Here is a 15,910-nt window from a genome sequence, read left to right as displayed (position 1 = left end):
AAGAAGGGATGGGCTGCCACCCTGCCACAGAGCTGAGGAACAGAGGACTACAGAGCCCGTGGTGGTACCCACTTCACACCATGACATTTACAGAAGTGAGGGGACCTCCTCCTCCTCCGCTCCAACCTGCAGAGCTGAACATCTTCAGTCCACCCAGGAGGGACTCAGCACGTGGGTGGGTCTGGGCCTCCTCTAAACATCTACCAGCCATTTACAGATAGCAGCTGAGTCCACTTAAAAGCTACCTGCTATGTTTTCTCATAAATGAAATGGTGCACACATGGCCCATTGGCAGAAAAAATAAACAGAAAAAATACTGTCATTCCCATGCCACTTTCCAAACTGCCAGGAGGCCAGCCGCCCTGTGAGGCCAGATCCTGGCAGGGCTACCTCTGAAGGGCATGAAGTTCCACAGCTATGGCCTGTCAGGAGTTTCTTCCAAACCATATCACACCCCAGGATACACAGCAGTTGCTCAGGACAGAAGAGATAAACTCCTGTCTTCTGTACAGTTAGATGACAATTCAATCTTTAAGCTAAGACCTATACTGTAAGACTTATTCCAGGGGCTGCAGTGGTATTGAAAACATTTCACAGGCTCCATCCTGGCCAAGCACAGCTGCCTGTGAGCAAGCTTCAGCGTTACTGCTCTAACACATGCCATCGTGCCCACAAAGGCACACAAAGGAATTCAGTGCTGCTTCACAATGGAAACCTTCCCTGGTAGTGAAAAAGGAGATCCTGCCTCTGAATTCCCTCCTGAGCTGGTTCTTCTCACAGCTGCTGCAAGGACAACATGTATTCTCTTTCTCCTGGCTTTTTTTTTTTTTTGTAAACATCTCCCCACTACACATACACAACACCATCCACAGTAACATTATGGAAAAATGACTACCCTAACATTAACATTTCTTCAGCAGAAATGGAGAACGAGGCAGAGGAGGGTACTTAGGGACCAGCAGAAAAATAATTTCCTTTTGATGTGGCTTGCTTAGGACAAGCCTGATCCTCAGATTCAGGTCTGCTGGATGTAGAGGCCAGAAGCATCTGAGTTATTTTAAACAAGCCATGTTGTGCAGTACAGCTTCTGCAAACACCGCTTCAGTGAGTGGTCTTTCAGGAATGACAGAGACTGTTTCCTCACCCACTCCATTCCCGCTGCTGACTCCTCTCCCACACACCGACACCATCCTGCCCGAAGGCTGCACAGCGCCCAGGCAGGGCAGCACAAGCTGCCCGCCAACATTACACACAGGAACACGTAGCCTTGGAAAGCAGCGAGGTTACAAAGAAGAAGCAGAGGAGAAATATCAGCTGCTCCACATCCCTGAAGCTGCTAAGTGGCGTGTCAAGGAAGGGGAGAAGAAGGGGAGGTGGGAGACACAATTCACTTGCTATAAATGGCATATGAAAGCAGGAAGGAAAAAGGCTGCAGAATGGCAGACAGATCTCTGATGTGGTTTCCTGGTCAGTATGAAACCAGACTCCTTAGACCCCAAACTCACAATGAGAGCTACAGAGCCACATTCTGGCGTCCACAACATGCTCGGCCAGGACTGTGCTGGCATGGGGCTTCCACAGAGCAGGGGTCCACATGACAATCACAACTGACCACCATGACTCCATGATGCAGCAGGAAAAAGGCTGTACAGATTTGAAAGAAAAATTCAGGTTGGCTTCCAAAAGCCCTACAGGGTTCTAAAATGTTCCTGTAGTGCTATCAGGGCACAACATAGTAGAGAGCGCTCTGTATTACGCAGATGAAAATATTATTGGTATATAATTTAACATTCTCATACCCAAGGAATATGATCCAAAAGAAAAAACAAGAACTACTTTGACACAGTAGATGTATTGTGGACTAAGAAGTATTGGCCAAAGTTTGACTCAGTCAGCTCCAGCTTTCAATACTAGAGCACTTAATTATGCTATCCAGCATTTAGCTCCAGGGCTCTGTCCATCTGGCTCACGCCACTAGAATCAAGAAGCTACAGAAGAGCAGGCTGCAGCAAACAAGGTCTGTATGTGCCAGCTTCTGTAGGGACGTATTTAACAAGCCCAAGGTTGGACTGTCTCAAAAGGAAATGAAGGCAGGCCAGGCATCTCTTTGCAATAATAAATACAACACATTCCTTCAGTGAATCTGCAAGCTACACTGTAGACTTGCATCACTTTACCTTTCACTTACCCATCTGTTCTCTTGGAAGAATTGATTTCATGAAATTGGCTGAGTTTTCCTACGTTTTGATTTTATTTTTCAACCTTTGCTGTAATACAGCGGGGGCAATTAATTCAAAAGCAAGGGCTTTACTCTTGCAAGTACAACCAAACAGCATAATTCCCACGTTCTCAAGCAAGATGTACCTCACTTCTGGGGCAGGATCACCCATCACATCCAACAGAAGAGTTTCCATCAATGCCACCACAATCTCTCGAGTCCAAACTAATATTTCACTGTGAGAGAGAGATGGGAAGGAGGTGAACTTGACCACAAGATGCTTTTGGATGAAAGCACAAAGTCAGAACAAGGAAAGAACATGAGACAAATTACCTTCAGAGTTTTTACCTTTGTAATGAGAGCCACAGTACTGAACATTTTCTCCCTTGTTTGACCAGGTTGCTGCTGATGCAGCTGTAAAATTCTTCTCCCCTTTATTAACCTTTTCTAACCTCAGTGACCAACATTATCTTGCCCACTCTTTCCACTGGTCTTCCTCCTTTATCTAGCTACGTGCTTATATATATAGATCTATAAAAAGGTGTTCTTCTAGTGACACACAGAATTTTGAGGGAGAAGATGCTATCCAAGCCTCTTCTATTTCAATTATTGTTTATAAAGGTCTGCACAAAATTGGGCACACTCATTTATTTTATAGTAACAGAACTTTTTAGTCTCACAGTCCAAGATGCTGCTTATCAGGTCAGATCTACAGCCAAACAGGAAACAAAATTCCAGAAAGGAAATAAATAATCACCCCAAGCTGCGATACTTTGCAGCTCGCTCTTATTTCCTTTACTGAATTGCCATTGTGCTGGGTTCTTAGGGACAAGCAGATAAATGAAAAACACTTCGAATCTACATTAATAATTTGTGTTAAGTTCCACTTGGACAATTTAATAAATGAATAGCCACATTATAGCTGCCGAAGGTAGCTGTAACCCATTCACTCATTTACAGACCCAGCACTCCTCAAATAGGGGTGCTCGTTTGCATAGTGTACCTGTAGGCAGATGATTTTATCATTGGATCTGTTATAGAACTGTCTTGTAAATTTTGCATGATTTGACAGAGGTCCCTAAAGAAGTTTTCAGAGCAAAACTGGGTAAATACCCTGGGTTGTACTTTAAACAGGCAGCCAAGTGTCAAGGGGAACTCTGAGCACAGGTCCAGCCTGCTTCGGCCTCTCTCCTCCCCCTCTGTCAGACACGGGTGGTCAACCGCATCTGTGGTCAATCCATGGCCAAGGCTCCCACCTCCCAAGCGCTCCAGCTAGCTTCCTTCAAACAGATCTGACCCAGAGCACTGCAGTGCATGGTGCGCACAGCTGGCAACTGCGCATCTGTTTGTGCAACACGCCATCTTACCTCAGCCCTGCTGCCTTGCTGTGCAGGGATGGGTCGCACCCCTGGCTCATAGCAGGTATATTGCTGCCTGGGTAGCCCCACGCCCCAGGCAGTGGCCCAGCCCCACAGCCCTGCCCTGGGCATGGGGCAGGGAGTGCCCAGGAGTGGGCATGGCTGGCCCAGGAGTGAGCAAGAATGGAAGTGAAGACACCGGCATGCGGACTAGCATTGCTTTGCCACTCTGGCTTAAAAAGGAACAGCTTGCAGGCTCTGGGAACCGATTCACACCAGCTAAAGGTGATGGAGAATTAATGGTAAATCTTCAGGTGAGCCTCCTAGTCTCCATCGGGAGGATTTTGTCCAGGACACAGCTTATCCAACCTCTGTCTGGGCACCAAGACCGAATCAAGCCTGTGGCAGCTGTAACAGAGGCCAAAAAATATTGCTGAAGTCATGAAGTAGTGATACTTATTTTAGGCTATTAGCAGAGTAACGACAAGATTGCCACAACATATACTTCAGCTAGAGTGCAATTTGAAAGTAAAGGAATTTAACCAGTGATTTCAATGTGCCAGGCACAATGAATGCACTTACAACATCTATTAAAAGCAGGTTATGTTTAGGGGAGGGGGGTAATTAAAACTTAGCAGGTTATCAGTAGCTTGTTAACTGAACAAGACAGTATCACATTAAAGATAATCAATGGAGAACAAACCACAGTCGTAAAAATTAATACTGTTCATTCTCGCAATGGGGGGGGGGTTGCCTTTACCATTAACACAGAGGTAAAAGCATAGCTGCATCCCCTGCGAAACCATCATGAAAAGAGGAGCAAAGGACAGGATGGCCCAAAAGGCCAGTCATTCAAGAGATATGTTTCTAAAAAAAAAAAAGATGAAAATTGAAAAGAAATAATCAGTCATTCTAGAGGGGAAGGAGGAATATGAACAAGCAGTTTTGCAAGCAGCGGAACTAACGAAGCCCGGTTTTCTCCAGCTTTTATGTCATGCAGAGGACTGACTTTCACATTGAAGAAAATATGAGCTCCAACTGGAGCACTTTTTCTTATTGGGTTGGAACATTTATATGGGATTCTTTCCCCAGTGGATCTTCTAGTGTCTAGTAAAGAACAAGCCCTTCCCTTTCAAATGCAGCAGGAATAGTCTGTTTTCTCCTTTACCTGGCAGCCTCTTTTATGATTTCTACACCGTGGCAATGTAGTTGAACTTGTAGCTGAATAACAGATAGAAAATTTCTGAATGGCTGGTGTGAGTTACACAGGCATGCCCACCCCCTCCCCTGCTATACACGCAGTGTGCTATTCCTTAATACTTGTTTCGATAAGAAACCAGGCTAAAAGTGGTGTTGTCAGAATAATCCATCCTATAGGGAAAATTTAATTTTGGCATGCTAACTGTGTGCAAGACTTCAGGCAATATTCTGCAGAGACCCAGACTTCGGGTTCCTGCAGCAACACTTGTTGCAGGGGAACAGAGTGAATGTGGGGAGGGAGGCTGGATCTCTCCAGCATGCTGAGATAGGAGCCTCTGGTACGATGTTAACTGCTGGCATACAGGAAGGCCAGGAGAGCTGTGTTTAGCACAGCCCAGAGCAGCAGAAGCTGTGCTGTGCAGCCAGAAGAGGTTTTGGATAACTACGAGAAATTAATCCTCCCAAAAAAACAAGGAGAAAAAAAATCAAAAAAATATGCTTGCATTCAAAATCTGGACTGTGCAGAGCTATGTAGCTTCCAGGGTAAGAGCCAGGCATGTGAAAGTCAGTGGTCAACTCATGATATGTGCTTTTCTTTTTGAGAAATGAATTAATATACATCTCTTGACTATCCTCCTGTACACAACGCTTCACCAAAAGTCACTTCACCAAAGACAAGACCATGCCTATGCCAAGAACTGGCCCTCTTTTTCCTACAAGTACATAAACAAACTGTACAGGGAATAAAAATGGAGCTGGGTAGTATCTGCTCTTTGGACCCACTTTGATCTGCATAGTATTTAATCATAATAATCTCTCATTTCACTTAAAATTAAATTGCCCCTTATTGTATCTTACTAAATACCGGATGCAGTGAAACATGTATACCATTTTACAAAAAAGTTTGCCTGCCAGCATCACAGCGAGTTACTGCTGCTTATTCTGAGCCTCACCATCAGTTAAGATCTGATTTCTGCAATCACGTGAAGTCACAGACCGTCTGAAGAGAACAATGCTTACTAATACCTTTTTTTTTTTTTTTTTTGGGGGGGGGGGGGGGTCGGGAACAACAACAAAAAACAGGCCAAACTGAGCATGTACAGAGAGCCCAGTTTTGCCCTTAAAGCAATCCAAAGCCTGTGTATACAGTGGAATTTTTCAGTGCACCCTGCGTATTTCACTCCTAAAAATGCCCTGATTCTGCAGCACACATCTTCAAGGAGGAGGATCAGCACCTTTTCCACCCCAACTTGCCCTCCATCCAGGCCAGCTTAAAGGTCTTTTCAAACATTGTCAAGCTAACAAAAAAACTTTGAGAAGGTAGGGGGAAAAGCTGCAGCGGCCTGAACGAGCTATGCATATTTATAGGACAAACACACCGCCCTATGCTCATTCTCCTTAATCACATGCACACGCTAGCAAGACAGCTCCTCCGAACTTTCTCAGGGACTTGGTCTGAGTGGCTATAGTTCAAAGTCCAACTGCCTTGGCAGCTGAAAAGAGAGAGAAAACCACGGTGGCTTTGTAAGAATTACAGTGATCCTATTAAAAAAAAATAAGCCATTCTCTGCTGAGACTTAACATGGCAGTGCCACGCAGCACTCATTGAATCCAGCAGCATTTCAAGCACACGGTTCCTGGTGTAATTAAACCACAGGCTTAATTAGGTTCCCATCACTATCGCTTTCCTCCTGCCTTCAGCCAAGAAGGTAAAAGAAAAGATTGTCCAATACAGATACTGCAATTTAAAGTCTTGAGTTAAGAACACAGTGGGTGTATATCTGCTATAAAATCTATCCTAAAAACATGCCAGTTGTTAAACTAAGCAGTGCATTAGAAGTAGTTAGATATAATGAGAATGCAAATGGAAAGTATTCTAGGGAGATATTTCAGCTAAAAACAGCACACACTGTATGCTATCTTTTATTTTAATCATGCTCTAAGCCCTGCCTTTTTGAACTTTTTATAAATTCTGCTATCTCCCTTTGCAGTTACTTACATATTGGTATATAAATTCAAAGACGAGAAGCAATTAGAAATGAAGCGAAGACTCCCTCGCTTGATGCTAATACATCAAAGGAAGTGAAAAAACCTTCTCCCTGCATACACACTCGGTAACACAGAGGGTTACTGCTCTTCACAGCCTAACAGCTCAAGTAGTTCCAGTCGAGAGTCTGATGTCAGCCTCCGATTACATGGAGATGCCAAGTGATTGGAAAGAGCAGCTTTTGAAAATCCCAGCTTCCTGACTTAGAAGACCACACAACCCTGCAACAATGCTTTTAAAATGCATATGTGCATTACTCACATCAGCTGGTCGTATTTTTTTTCCCTCCCTTTGGGCATCATAACATTGCTTTTAAGAGTTCCCTGGGGGTCTCTGCTTGATTTGGGTACAACATGTCTAGGCATGTGTGAAGGAAACGTGTCAGATATGGGGCTTTTTTAAACCGCCATTGCTCCCCTGAGCTCAATCTGCTTTGCTATCCAGTTTGGAGAGAGGAAAAGCCAGGTGCTGCCTTTAAACAGCCATGCTGAAGAAGCCTGCCTTTGCCAGAACAGAGAAGGAGAGGTTGGGACCAGCTCATGCCAGCAAGCAGTAAGGGGTGGCTTTCTCTCTTTTCTCCCCACCTTTGATTATCTCTGCCAGACTAGCCATAACCTGGTCCTTGAAACTGAAGCCACAGCACAGGTAAAACCTATGTAAGAAATGTCAGCAAAACCTGATCTTGCCGATCCAGAACAGCAGCTGAGTGGCACTGTTACACTGGATATTTGTATTTTCTTCCTGCAAATCATTCCCTCAGTCCAAGGACATTTGAGAACTATGCAAGAGTCTTATGGAAATGCTCCAGACCCTTCATCTTTCATAAAGGGAAACCACCATCTTTTTTGCATGTGAATCAACAGGTGAATGACCTCTCCACACCCTCAGTAAGTTATCAGACTCCGCTTATTTCTTCATCTCCAGACCTCTCCCGTATCTTCAGGGGAACTAACCAAAAGTAGGAATGACTGCATTGATTTCACTGGAATCCTCATCTTATGTTTCCATATGAACGCATGCATTAAATTATAAAGGCTCTTAAATAGACATATGGAGTTTTAAAGGGGCTGTGGGAAGTATTTCTGTTAAGCCATCAGATCCATGGTAAGTGTAAGTCACTTACGGGCCTGATTCTATTTTCTCTGCGGTTTTACTCCTGTGTAAAGGAGACCTCTTTGGTTTTAAAGGAGTTAAGCCATTTCCACCAGGATTTCTAATAAACGCACTGAAAATCCTTGCTTGGATCTTGAGTACGAGCCAAAAAGACGTTCCACTAATGATTATAATACTACACATCTATATAGCTGCAGTGAGGTGCGAATCCAGCTTTGAATATTTTTAGGTATCAGGCTTTTTGACTGGCACAGGCTTTCCATCTAGCAACAAAATCCCCAAATAGTTCAAACCTCTTACATTCCTTTAAGTAGTATTTGTAGAATGAAAAGCAAGGAACTATAGAACAGGCAAAGGCCTTCAATGCTACACTGGATGGAACACCAAGTAAATGAGGTTCAGCAGAACTCCTGAAGATTTACATCTATATAACAGGGAATTGCTTTGGAAGAAAACCACCACTGTCTGCTGTTCATCTGTTAGCAGGCTGTGCCAGATAAAGGCTAGTGAGGCTAGCGCGCCTACCTGAGTACCGGGCTCCCAGACCCTTTCCCCCAAGGTCTCACTGACCTTGGTGGGACAACGGATTTTACACTCTACTTTTATCTTCAAAGAGGCCAGAGTCTGCTCCCCACAAGCTAACGTGACTGAAGGTGACAACCCCAGCTTCCACAGCATTACATCCCTGCCAAAGTCACCTGACAAATTCCATCCCATTGCCTTCTATCACCTACTTAAATGGATGAGAAAAAAAATCTCTCAAGCCCAGCCTCTGAATGGTCCTGTTCTTGTGTAAAAGGCCTTCTATTGCTATTCTGTAAACAAAGATAAGGTACCTTTTACCTAAATGCTGGTATTCTAGCTAATGGTGCTCTGGCTAATGTTAGGGTAAGGTAGGGATGGAATCCTTAGGTGAGCAGGTTTTTCTTCCTCTGTTCCTTTGTTGTTCCGACAGCAGTAAAGGTAAGCAGGAAAGCCAATGCTTTCCTGCAAAGTCCCACTCCTTTGGACTCTGCTACCTTGCCATCAACCCTCTGCATTTAGAAGAAGCCAAGCACTGAGGAAATTCTCCAACTTTCCCACGCCCACAACTTGAGTAATTTGCATTCATGGGCAAACTACAGTCAAGTGCACCAGAGAGAAGAGTTCTCTAACACAAACGAGTAAGCAGCAACCAGCACAAAACCAAAAAACCACAGCTGGCAAGTAGAGCCAAAACCCCTTCTCCATTTCCAAAAGGGCAAGCGAAGAGGCTGTGTCATTCAATTTGGGCAGGTGCAGGACACAAAGCTGAAGGCAATGGATTACTACATCCAGCGTACAAATCTGCTTTTCGTTGGAGGTTTTATTCTGCACCCAACGAGGATTTGCCAATTAATATGATTTCAATGTACAAAGGGAGCTCTGAATACATCCTTGTGCCTCATGCCCCCAGGCTACATTAGTGTCTACCTCTAAAAGTACAAATAGCCTTACACAGATACAGTCACACACTATAAAGCACTATAATACCAAGTTAGCAGAAGCTAGAAATCAATTCTGGTTTGTCTCCAGCAGCATCACAGAGATTTTAATGTAAATGTACCCAACCCATGGAGGTCTACAGTTGTGCCTCAGCACAACAGAAAATCCACGTAATGAAAAATCACACTTTAAATTCTCTAGGATTTTGTGAAGCTGGGATAAAGTACAACACTTCTCTACCCAACTTGCCCTTGCATCTTTTTTCTTTCAAGATGGCACTGACTCTTAAGGTCTTATGTACCTGCCTGAAGATCTCTGCAAGTATGCTCACCGAAAGTTAGCCTGGGACGGCCTTACGATGCAGCTGAAACAGCAATTGAGACTTCAGCACGTTAAGTCAAGGAGGAGGAGAGGCATTATCGCTGAGCTTTGGGTCCAACATATGTTTTCGAAAAATGGTAGGATAGTGGCAGAAGGCACATAAAAACCTTACAATTGATTAAACATTTCCCTGCAGTGCTCAAAACTTAAACAGAAAAGCACTGTATCAGTGTGTAAAAACAAACAAACAAAAAAAAACCCCAAACCAAACAAAATCAAAACCAAAACACCTGAAAAGCAGAATGAAAGAGACTAAAAGCAAAAGTGAAACTAGCGAGGCTGTTCTCAGTAACTGACTTCAATGAAATGGGATAAATTAATGCAAAGCCTAAAATGATAAAGAATCAGTTCACAGATGTCTTTTTTATCTTAATACTGACACTTCAGGAAATAAGAGAAACCTATAGGGGAGCTCACTGCACAGATCTGGGGGTCTCTGAAGAGCAGAGTAACACGGGAGATCCCCACGCTTCCAAGTGGCTGTATCACTAACTGCAAGCACGTAGGAAAATCGGGAATGGAAAAGAAGAGCAATGAGGATACAGCAGGCAACCGCTGGAAACCATACAGCTTTTAGAAAGATTGGCTACTGGTAACACACTGATGCTTTCAGAAAAAAAGCCTGGAATGCGTGGAATTCTTCGGGATGCCAGGGTACAAAGAGGATCTCCTTAACTAGAGCTTTCAATATCTGCTACCAGGCGATTGCCGATTATTCAGAAAGCAAGATGGCTTACATCATCAGTTTCTGAAAAGTACAATGTTCCACTTGGACTGCCAGATCTGTAGTCCCCAGGACTGAGAAATCATCCTGCCAAATAATAACAGAGGCACACATGTCTACATACAAATCCAGCACTTCTCCCACATTTCTGTATTACCAAGCTAATCAAGTATCTAATAATAAAACTGGGCAGTACCACGTGGCTCAGTTCTCTTGCTGGTAATACGACAACTCAAAGCAACAGCCAGACTGACAACAATCACGTTATCCCCACACGGTTCTGCTTTAGAAGCAGACCCTGGAGCTGCTCATGATGAAAATCAGCAAAGTACCTGGAGTGGCAGAAGGGCAAAGTAGTTGGTTCACGAGCTAAGCAGGAAAACATTTCTCACCCTTGTTTCTCTTCTAGTCAGAAGGCAGGAAAGGATTCATTTTTGCAAGATGCTAGCTGGCCAGAGGCTTATAAGAAAGACGAAAGGACAAGCAGCATCTGGGAAGGTAGAGGTGAGGGACCTGGAGTTTTTGAAGATGACCTGCTTGCAACTGCCCAGAATCAGTCCTTAATTGCGCCTAGCAAGATTTTCCAATCACGCTTTCTGAACAGTGGCAAAACCAAAAGAACACCACATAAGTAAATACCTTTACCAGCAGCCCAGCAGAGGAGTTTAAGTTCTTTTCTTAAAGCAAAGCATACCCCGTCTTGCATAAGTTCACCTCTTCAATAGCAACAGAGCTGAGAACGTTAAGGCCTCGTGAAAATGACAGCAGCAGCAATAAGTATTACTAGAAAAATGCCGGTTTTAATTAATATCAATTTTCTGTTAATATTCCCTGAATGCAAGATAGATTGTTTTATTTTAATACAACAATACACAATTTTCAATATAAAATACATTATTATGCAAAACTGTACGATATGCTATTTTCAGGAGAGCTCCTTTCCTGCTCCCCTTCCTCTTGGGACGTCTCTGTGATTGCCAAGGAATGGCACTCTGGGCAAGGGATGGGGGTAGGGAAGCCCCTCTAAGCACTGGCTCCAGCAGCTCCTGAGATGGCATTAGCCCATTATTTCCCTTTCGTCACCCAGCCTGGGAATCTTGGAATCCAGCTGGCTTACGAGGGATGGAGAAAAAAGCTTTCCAATGTCACAGATCAGTATCTAGGGCATGTCTGGCAGTGTTATTCTCAAATCACTGTGCCACGCTTGGTGTTAGAACATCAAGAATGCCTCTCTGTGGCAAGATAGCCTAGTAGCTTTACACTGAGTACTTAAAACTGTGTGGTTGGGCTGCACTGTTGTGATGCTAATTTACCAGTACCTGGTAGCTCTGTCAATGTGCCAAGCAGCCCAGCACCTCCAGACTGCTGGTGGGTGTGCAACAAGTTCAGTGCAACTATTACAGTCATGCCACGGGTGCAGGGGCTGCATGCCTGTCACCAACTTGCTCCTTGTGCTGCAAGTCCAAACCTCCAGCCAGTTCTGAGTTATTCTTCAATATGTCATTTTGGGCTGGACAGCCAAATGCCAGCCCAGACACCACCTCTACACTCCCATGTTTTCCACAAGAGGTAGAAGTCAGTACACCTTAATGTGATGCTGGTCCTGGGCAGACCTGTGACCACCCACGATTGCTCTCTTGGTTTCAAAAAACCAACTGGGTGCAGTGACTCTGTGTAGTGTAATACTATCAGGAGTGAACTGTGTAGGCACTTTATGCTTAAAACAAATATTAGCATCATCTTTCTGAAAATAATAACAAAGGAGGAGGTGTCAGCCCAGAAAGGAGAAAGCACATATCATTATACACTACATCGAGGATGGGCAGCGTCCTGCCAGGCAGTTTTACCTGGCCCTTGGGAACACTGAGCAGTCTGGAGGCCAAAGGGAGGCATTGCTATGGCTCCATATGGATTTGGGGGCTGTGAGGAAGAGATGTGCAGAATGGTGCAGTTCAGCTCCAGGTCCCAGTTGAGATGTTCAGACGTAGCACTAGGCAAATGCAGCTGTGCTGGTCCAACTCTGGACGGGGAATAAAAGCAGCTGGAGCACACAAAAAGAAGTTGACTGCTCACACACACTGTGTCAGCACGGAGACTTTCACCTTTAAAGCATACGTGGCACGGCACTGCCTGGAGGGAAGCGATGAGGACTGGGTGATGTGCCTTCGAGCAGCTGTATAGCTGGAGGCAAGAAGCACACCTACTGGAGGATGGGTAGTGGCAAAGCCCAGCACTGTGGAGGAGCCCTTGGTTGGCCAGACCGAGGGGCATCTGCAGCTCTATCAGTGGCACTGCACTGTACATCGCACTGTACACGGGGGGAGAAGGAACAGCAGGTGGACACCGGGATGATCATGACCAAGTGTCTCTCCCCTCCTAAAGAGAGAAGGGTTTAAAAGAAAACAGAAGAATGCCAAAGAAGTGGATTCTACATTTACCATCACAGGGGTAAAGCCAGACTCTCTAATTAAGCGCATGACATAACCGTGCTGTAATATCAAGGTTTTGCACTGTGATTTGAAAACAAGCTGCACTTGCACAATCCAGAAAGGAAAAAAAAAGCTGTACGGATTAGAAAGGCTAAGCTCTGCTTTCACTTATATTAGTCTATACCCACAGTTACTCAGCTCAAAAGACTTACAGATGAGAATGTGATACAAGGAGTTACATTTCTTCAGACAGTTCCCTCACTACATCTGCCAAGCCTCCTTCTCTCCGCAGTTTCCAATCACAGCCCAGCACTCTGCTCTGATTACATGCTCGTCCTGAAACCACAGAAAGCCTCCCTCGGTCTGATCTACGGTTGATGTATATTAATATATCACCAGCAAAGTCACTCTACAGCTGCCGAGGATCTAGTTTAAATACTGCTGAATACTTAAGGCTCGATTCTGTTAATCAGTACAGCTTCACCGATCCTAGAAGAGTTACTTATATTTCCACACCACTCCAAAGGCGAGAAAACCCAGAGCACAATTTTTTTAAATGGCACGTTAGTTAAAAAAAAAAACCAAGAAGCGGACATGCTCTCATTTACCCCGGTGTAAATTCACTTCACTCTACTCACTGGAGGTATTTGGGAGGTAGAGGGGAAGAGCAGACGGCAAAAACTAAGGCAAATTCCCCTTTGAAGCCACTGCTTTTCCTAAACTCGATATTAAGAAGACAGGATTGAGACCAATTTCTGCTATTCCAGACTTCCAATCCACAGCCCTGCCTATCAACAAAATCCATATTCACAAGCGCTTGGGAAGCATATGCACCAGTGAGAGTATAAAACCATTACGCTGCTGTGAACACGAGCCCAATTCAGCAGAAATCAGCAGCTGTTAGGACTACGGAGCCTGTCACCGCTTTTATAGTTTGGGTGGAGAAGAAGCAGGATTCAAGCACTTACTGCTCATAACACAAGTCGCATATTGCCTTGATCTTTTCCTTCCCTCCACTTTCCCCCCCACTCTTTAAACAGAAAGAAGTCATTGAGCAAACTTCCTTATTTTATGGCCCCGAAAGTTGGCTAACGACGAGCAGCTTTATTATTTCGACTTAAGAACTTAAAATTTCGATCAGGAAGTCAGAGACACTTCTAGGGGGAAGCCAAATCTGTCCGGGAAGGGCACAGGCCGGCAAAGGGAGAAAACCCAAAGATGCCCGGAGAGGGGGGATCATCCCCATCCCCACACACCCACCCCCCGCGCCCCGCAGGCAAACCTCAGCCCCCTCCCCGGCCAAACCCTCGGCTGCAGAAGATGCGCCCCGAGAGCCCCGCCAGCCAGCTCCTTACGTAAGGCACAAACCACTGACATCATCCCTCCCGCCGGCATCTCCGCGGCGCCCAGCGGCGCCCACCTACCCGACCCGCCCGGCCCCGACCCCGACCCCCGCCCGTCCCGGCCCCGTCCCACCCTGCCGCCGGGGCTCCCTCCGCACCGGCTCCGGCCCCAAACTTTGGGCGGCGGGTTACCGGGGGGCGGCTTCCCCCGGCGGGTCGGGTGCGCCCCGTCCCGCGGTACTTACGCACTGCCTCCTGCTTGGGGTCGAGGCCCCGCACGGCCCCCTGGAGGCCGGCGATGCGGCCGTGCAGCGCCCGGACGCGGCGGTGGGTGCCCTGGATGTCAGCCTCGACCTCCTGGAAGAGGGTGCAGGCGTGCCGGGCCACGTCGGAGAGCTGCCGGAGGATCCGCGACAGGGCCACGTTGCTGACTGAGCAGAGGTCCAGCACCATGAGCACGGCCGCCGCCTCCCGCTCCCCGCCGCCGGCCGCCTCCGCGCCCTCGCCCGGCTCCTCCGGCGGCGGGTCCCGCGGCGGCGGCGGCGGCTCCGCGCCCCAGCTCTCCTCCAGCACGGAGGCGGCGGGCTGCCGCCGGCACAGCCGCTGCGGCTCCACGGTCCGCTTGGCGAAGGGCATGGCCGAGCCCTCGGCCGGGGCTCCCCCGGGATCTGGCGGGGATCGCTGCCCTCTTCCTCCTCCTCCTCCTCCTCCTCCTCCTCCTCCTCCTCCTCCTCGCCGCCGCCGCTCCTCGCCCCGCCGCCGTCACTCGCGGGCGGCCGCCGGCGGGCGGCTCATCGCCTCCCTCCCTCCCTGCGCGGGGCTCCTGGGCTGCGGAGCGGCCGCCGCGCCGCCGAGCATCCGCTGCCGCCGCCGCCGCTGCCGCCGCGGGGAGCCGGGGCGCATCCGCGCCGCCTCGCTCGCTCGCTCGCTCGCTCCCTCTCTCTCTCTCTCGCACGCCGTCCCGCTCCGGCGGCGGGTGTGAAGGGGCGGCCCGAAAACCCGGAGAGAGGAATCCCGCGGCCGCGAGGAGGAGCGAGCCGCCGAGCCTCCCGCCCGGGAGAGCGGCGGGGCGGGGGCCGGGGCCGGGGACCGGGCGGCGCCGAGCGAGCGGCCGCCGCCGCCGCCGCGGGGAGGCGCTGCAGGGCCCGCCGCGCCGCGCCGCGCCGTGGGGTGCCGCGCCGCGCCGTGGGGTGCCGCGCCGTGCCGTGGGGTGCCGTGCCCGGGAGGCACGGGGGGCTCCTGTCAGGCGGGGAGCGCTGCTCCGAGAAGACCGCTGCCCGGCCCCGACGACCCTTTTCCTCCGAGCCCCCCGCCGCCCCAGCCCGTGTCCCACCTCCGGCGGGAGCACTGCTCAGGTGGAAAGAAGAAGATGAAGCCGAGAGGGACGGAAGGGCAGCCAAGTCGGCAATGCCTAGCCGCTGCAGGAGGCTGGTGCCTGCGCGCTGGTGTCACCTCTCGGGGGCATCGGTGGAGGATGCGGCACCTTCCAAAGTCAGGTGGGTGCCGTCGGGCACCCGGCTCCTTAGGAGGTGTCAGGGAAAACTGGGTTCCAGTCGGGCAAGTAGCACTGTTTCTGATGCAAGACAGCTGAGCTTGCTTACATACGCTCCTGAAAGCTGAACGTGCCTAATGG

At 47.9% G+C, this 15,910-nt stretch overlaps 1 protein-coding gene across 1 annotated transcript in view; it reads right to left on the bottom strand.

Annotated features, from left to right (window-relative positions):
* Positions 1 to 14,967, bottom strand: part of NHS (NHS actin remodeling regulator) — a 263,108-nt gene extending 248,141 nt beyond the window's left edge. Inside the window, exon 1 of the mRNA XM_075096275.1 lies at positions 14,523 to 14,967. Coding sequence (XP_074952376.1) covers positions 14,523 to 14,913 — 391 coding nt within the window. The 5' untranslated portion in view covers positions 14,914 to 14,967. The remainder of the gene's footprint in view (positions 1 to 14,522) is intronic.
* Positions 14,968 to 15,910: the final 943 nt, after the last annotated feature.

The sequence above is a fragment of the Phalacrocorax aristotelis genome, chromosome 1 (assembly GCF_949628215.1).
Source record: "Phalacrocorax aristotelis chromosome 1, bGulAri2.1, whole genome shotgun sequence".
NCBI lineage: Eukaryota > Metazoa > Chordata > Aves > Suliformes > Phalacrocoracidae > Phalacrocorax > Phalacrocorax aristotelis.
This window is presented reverse-complemented; position numbering and strand designations above follow the sequence as displayed.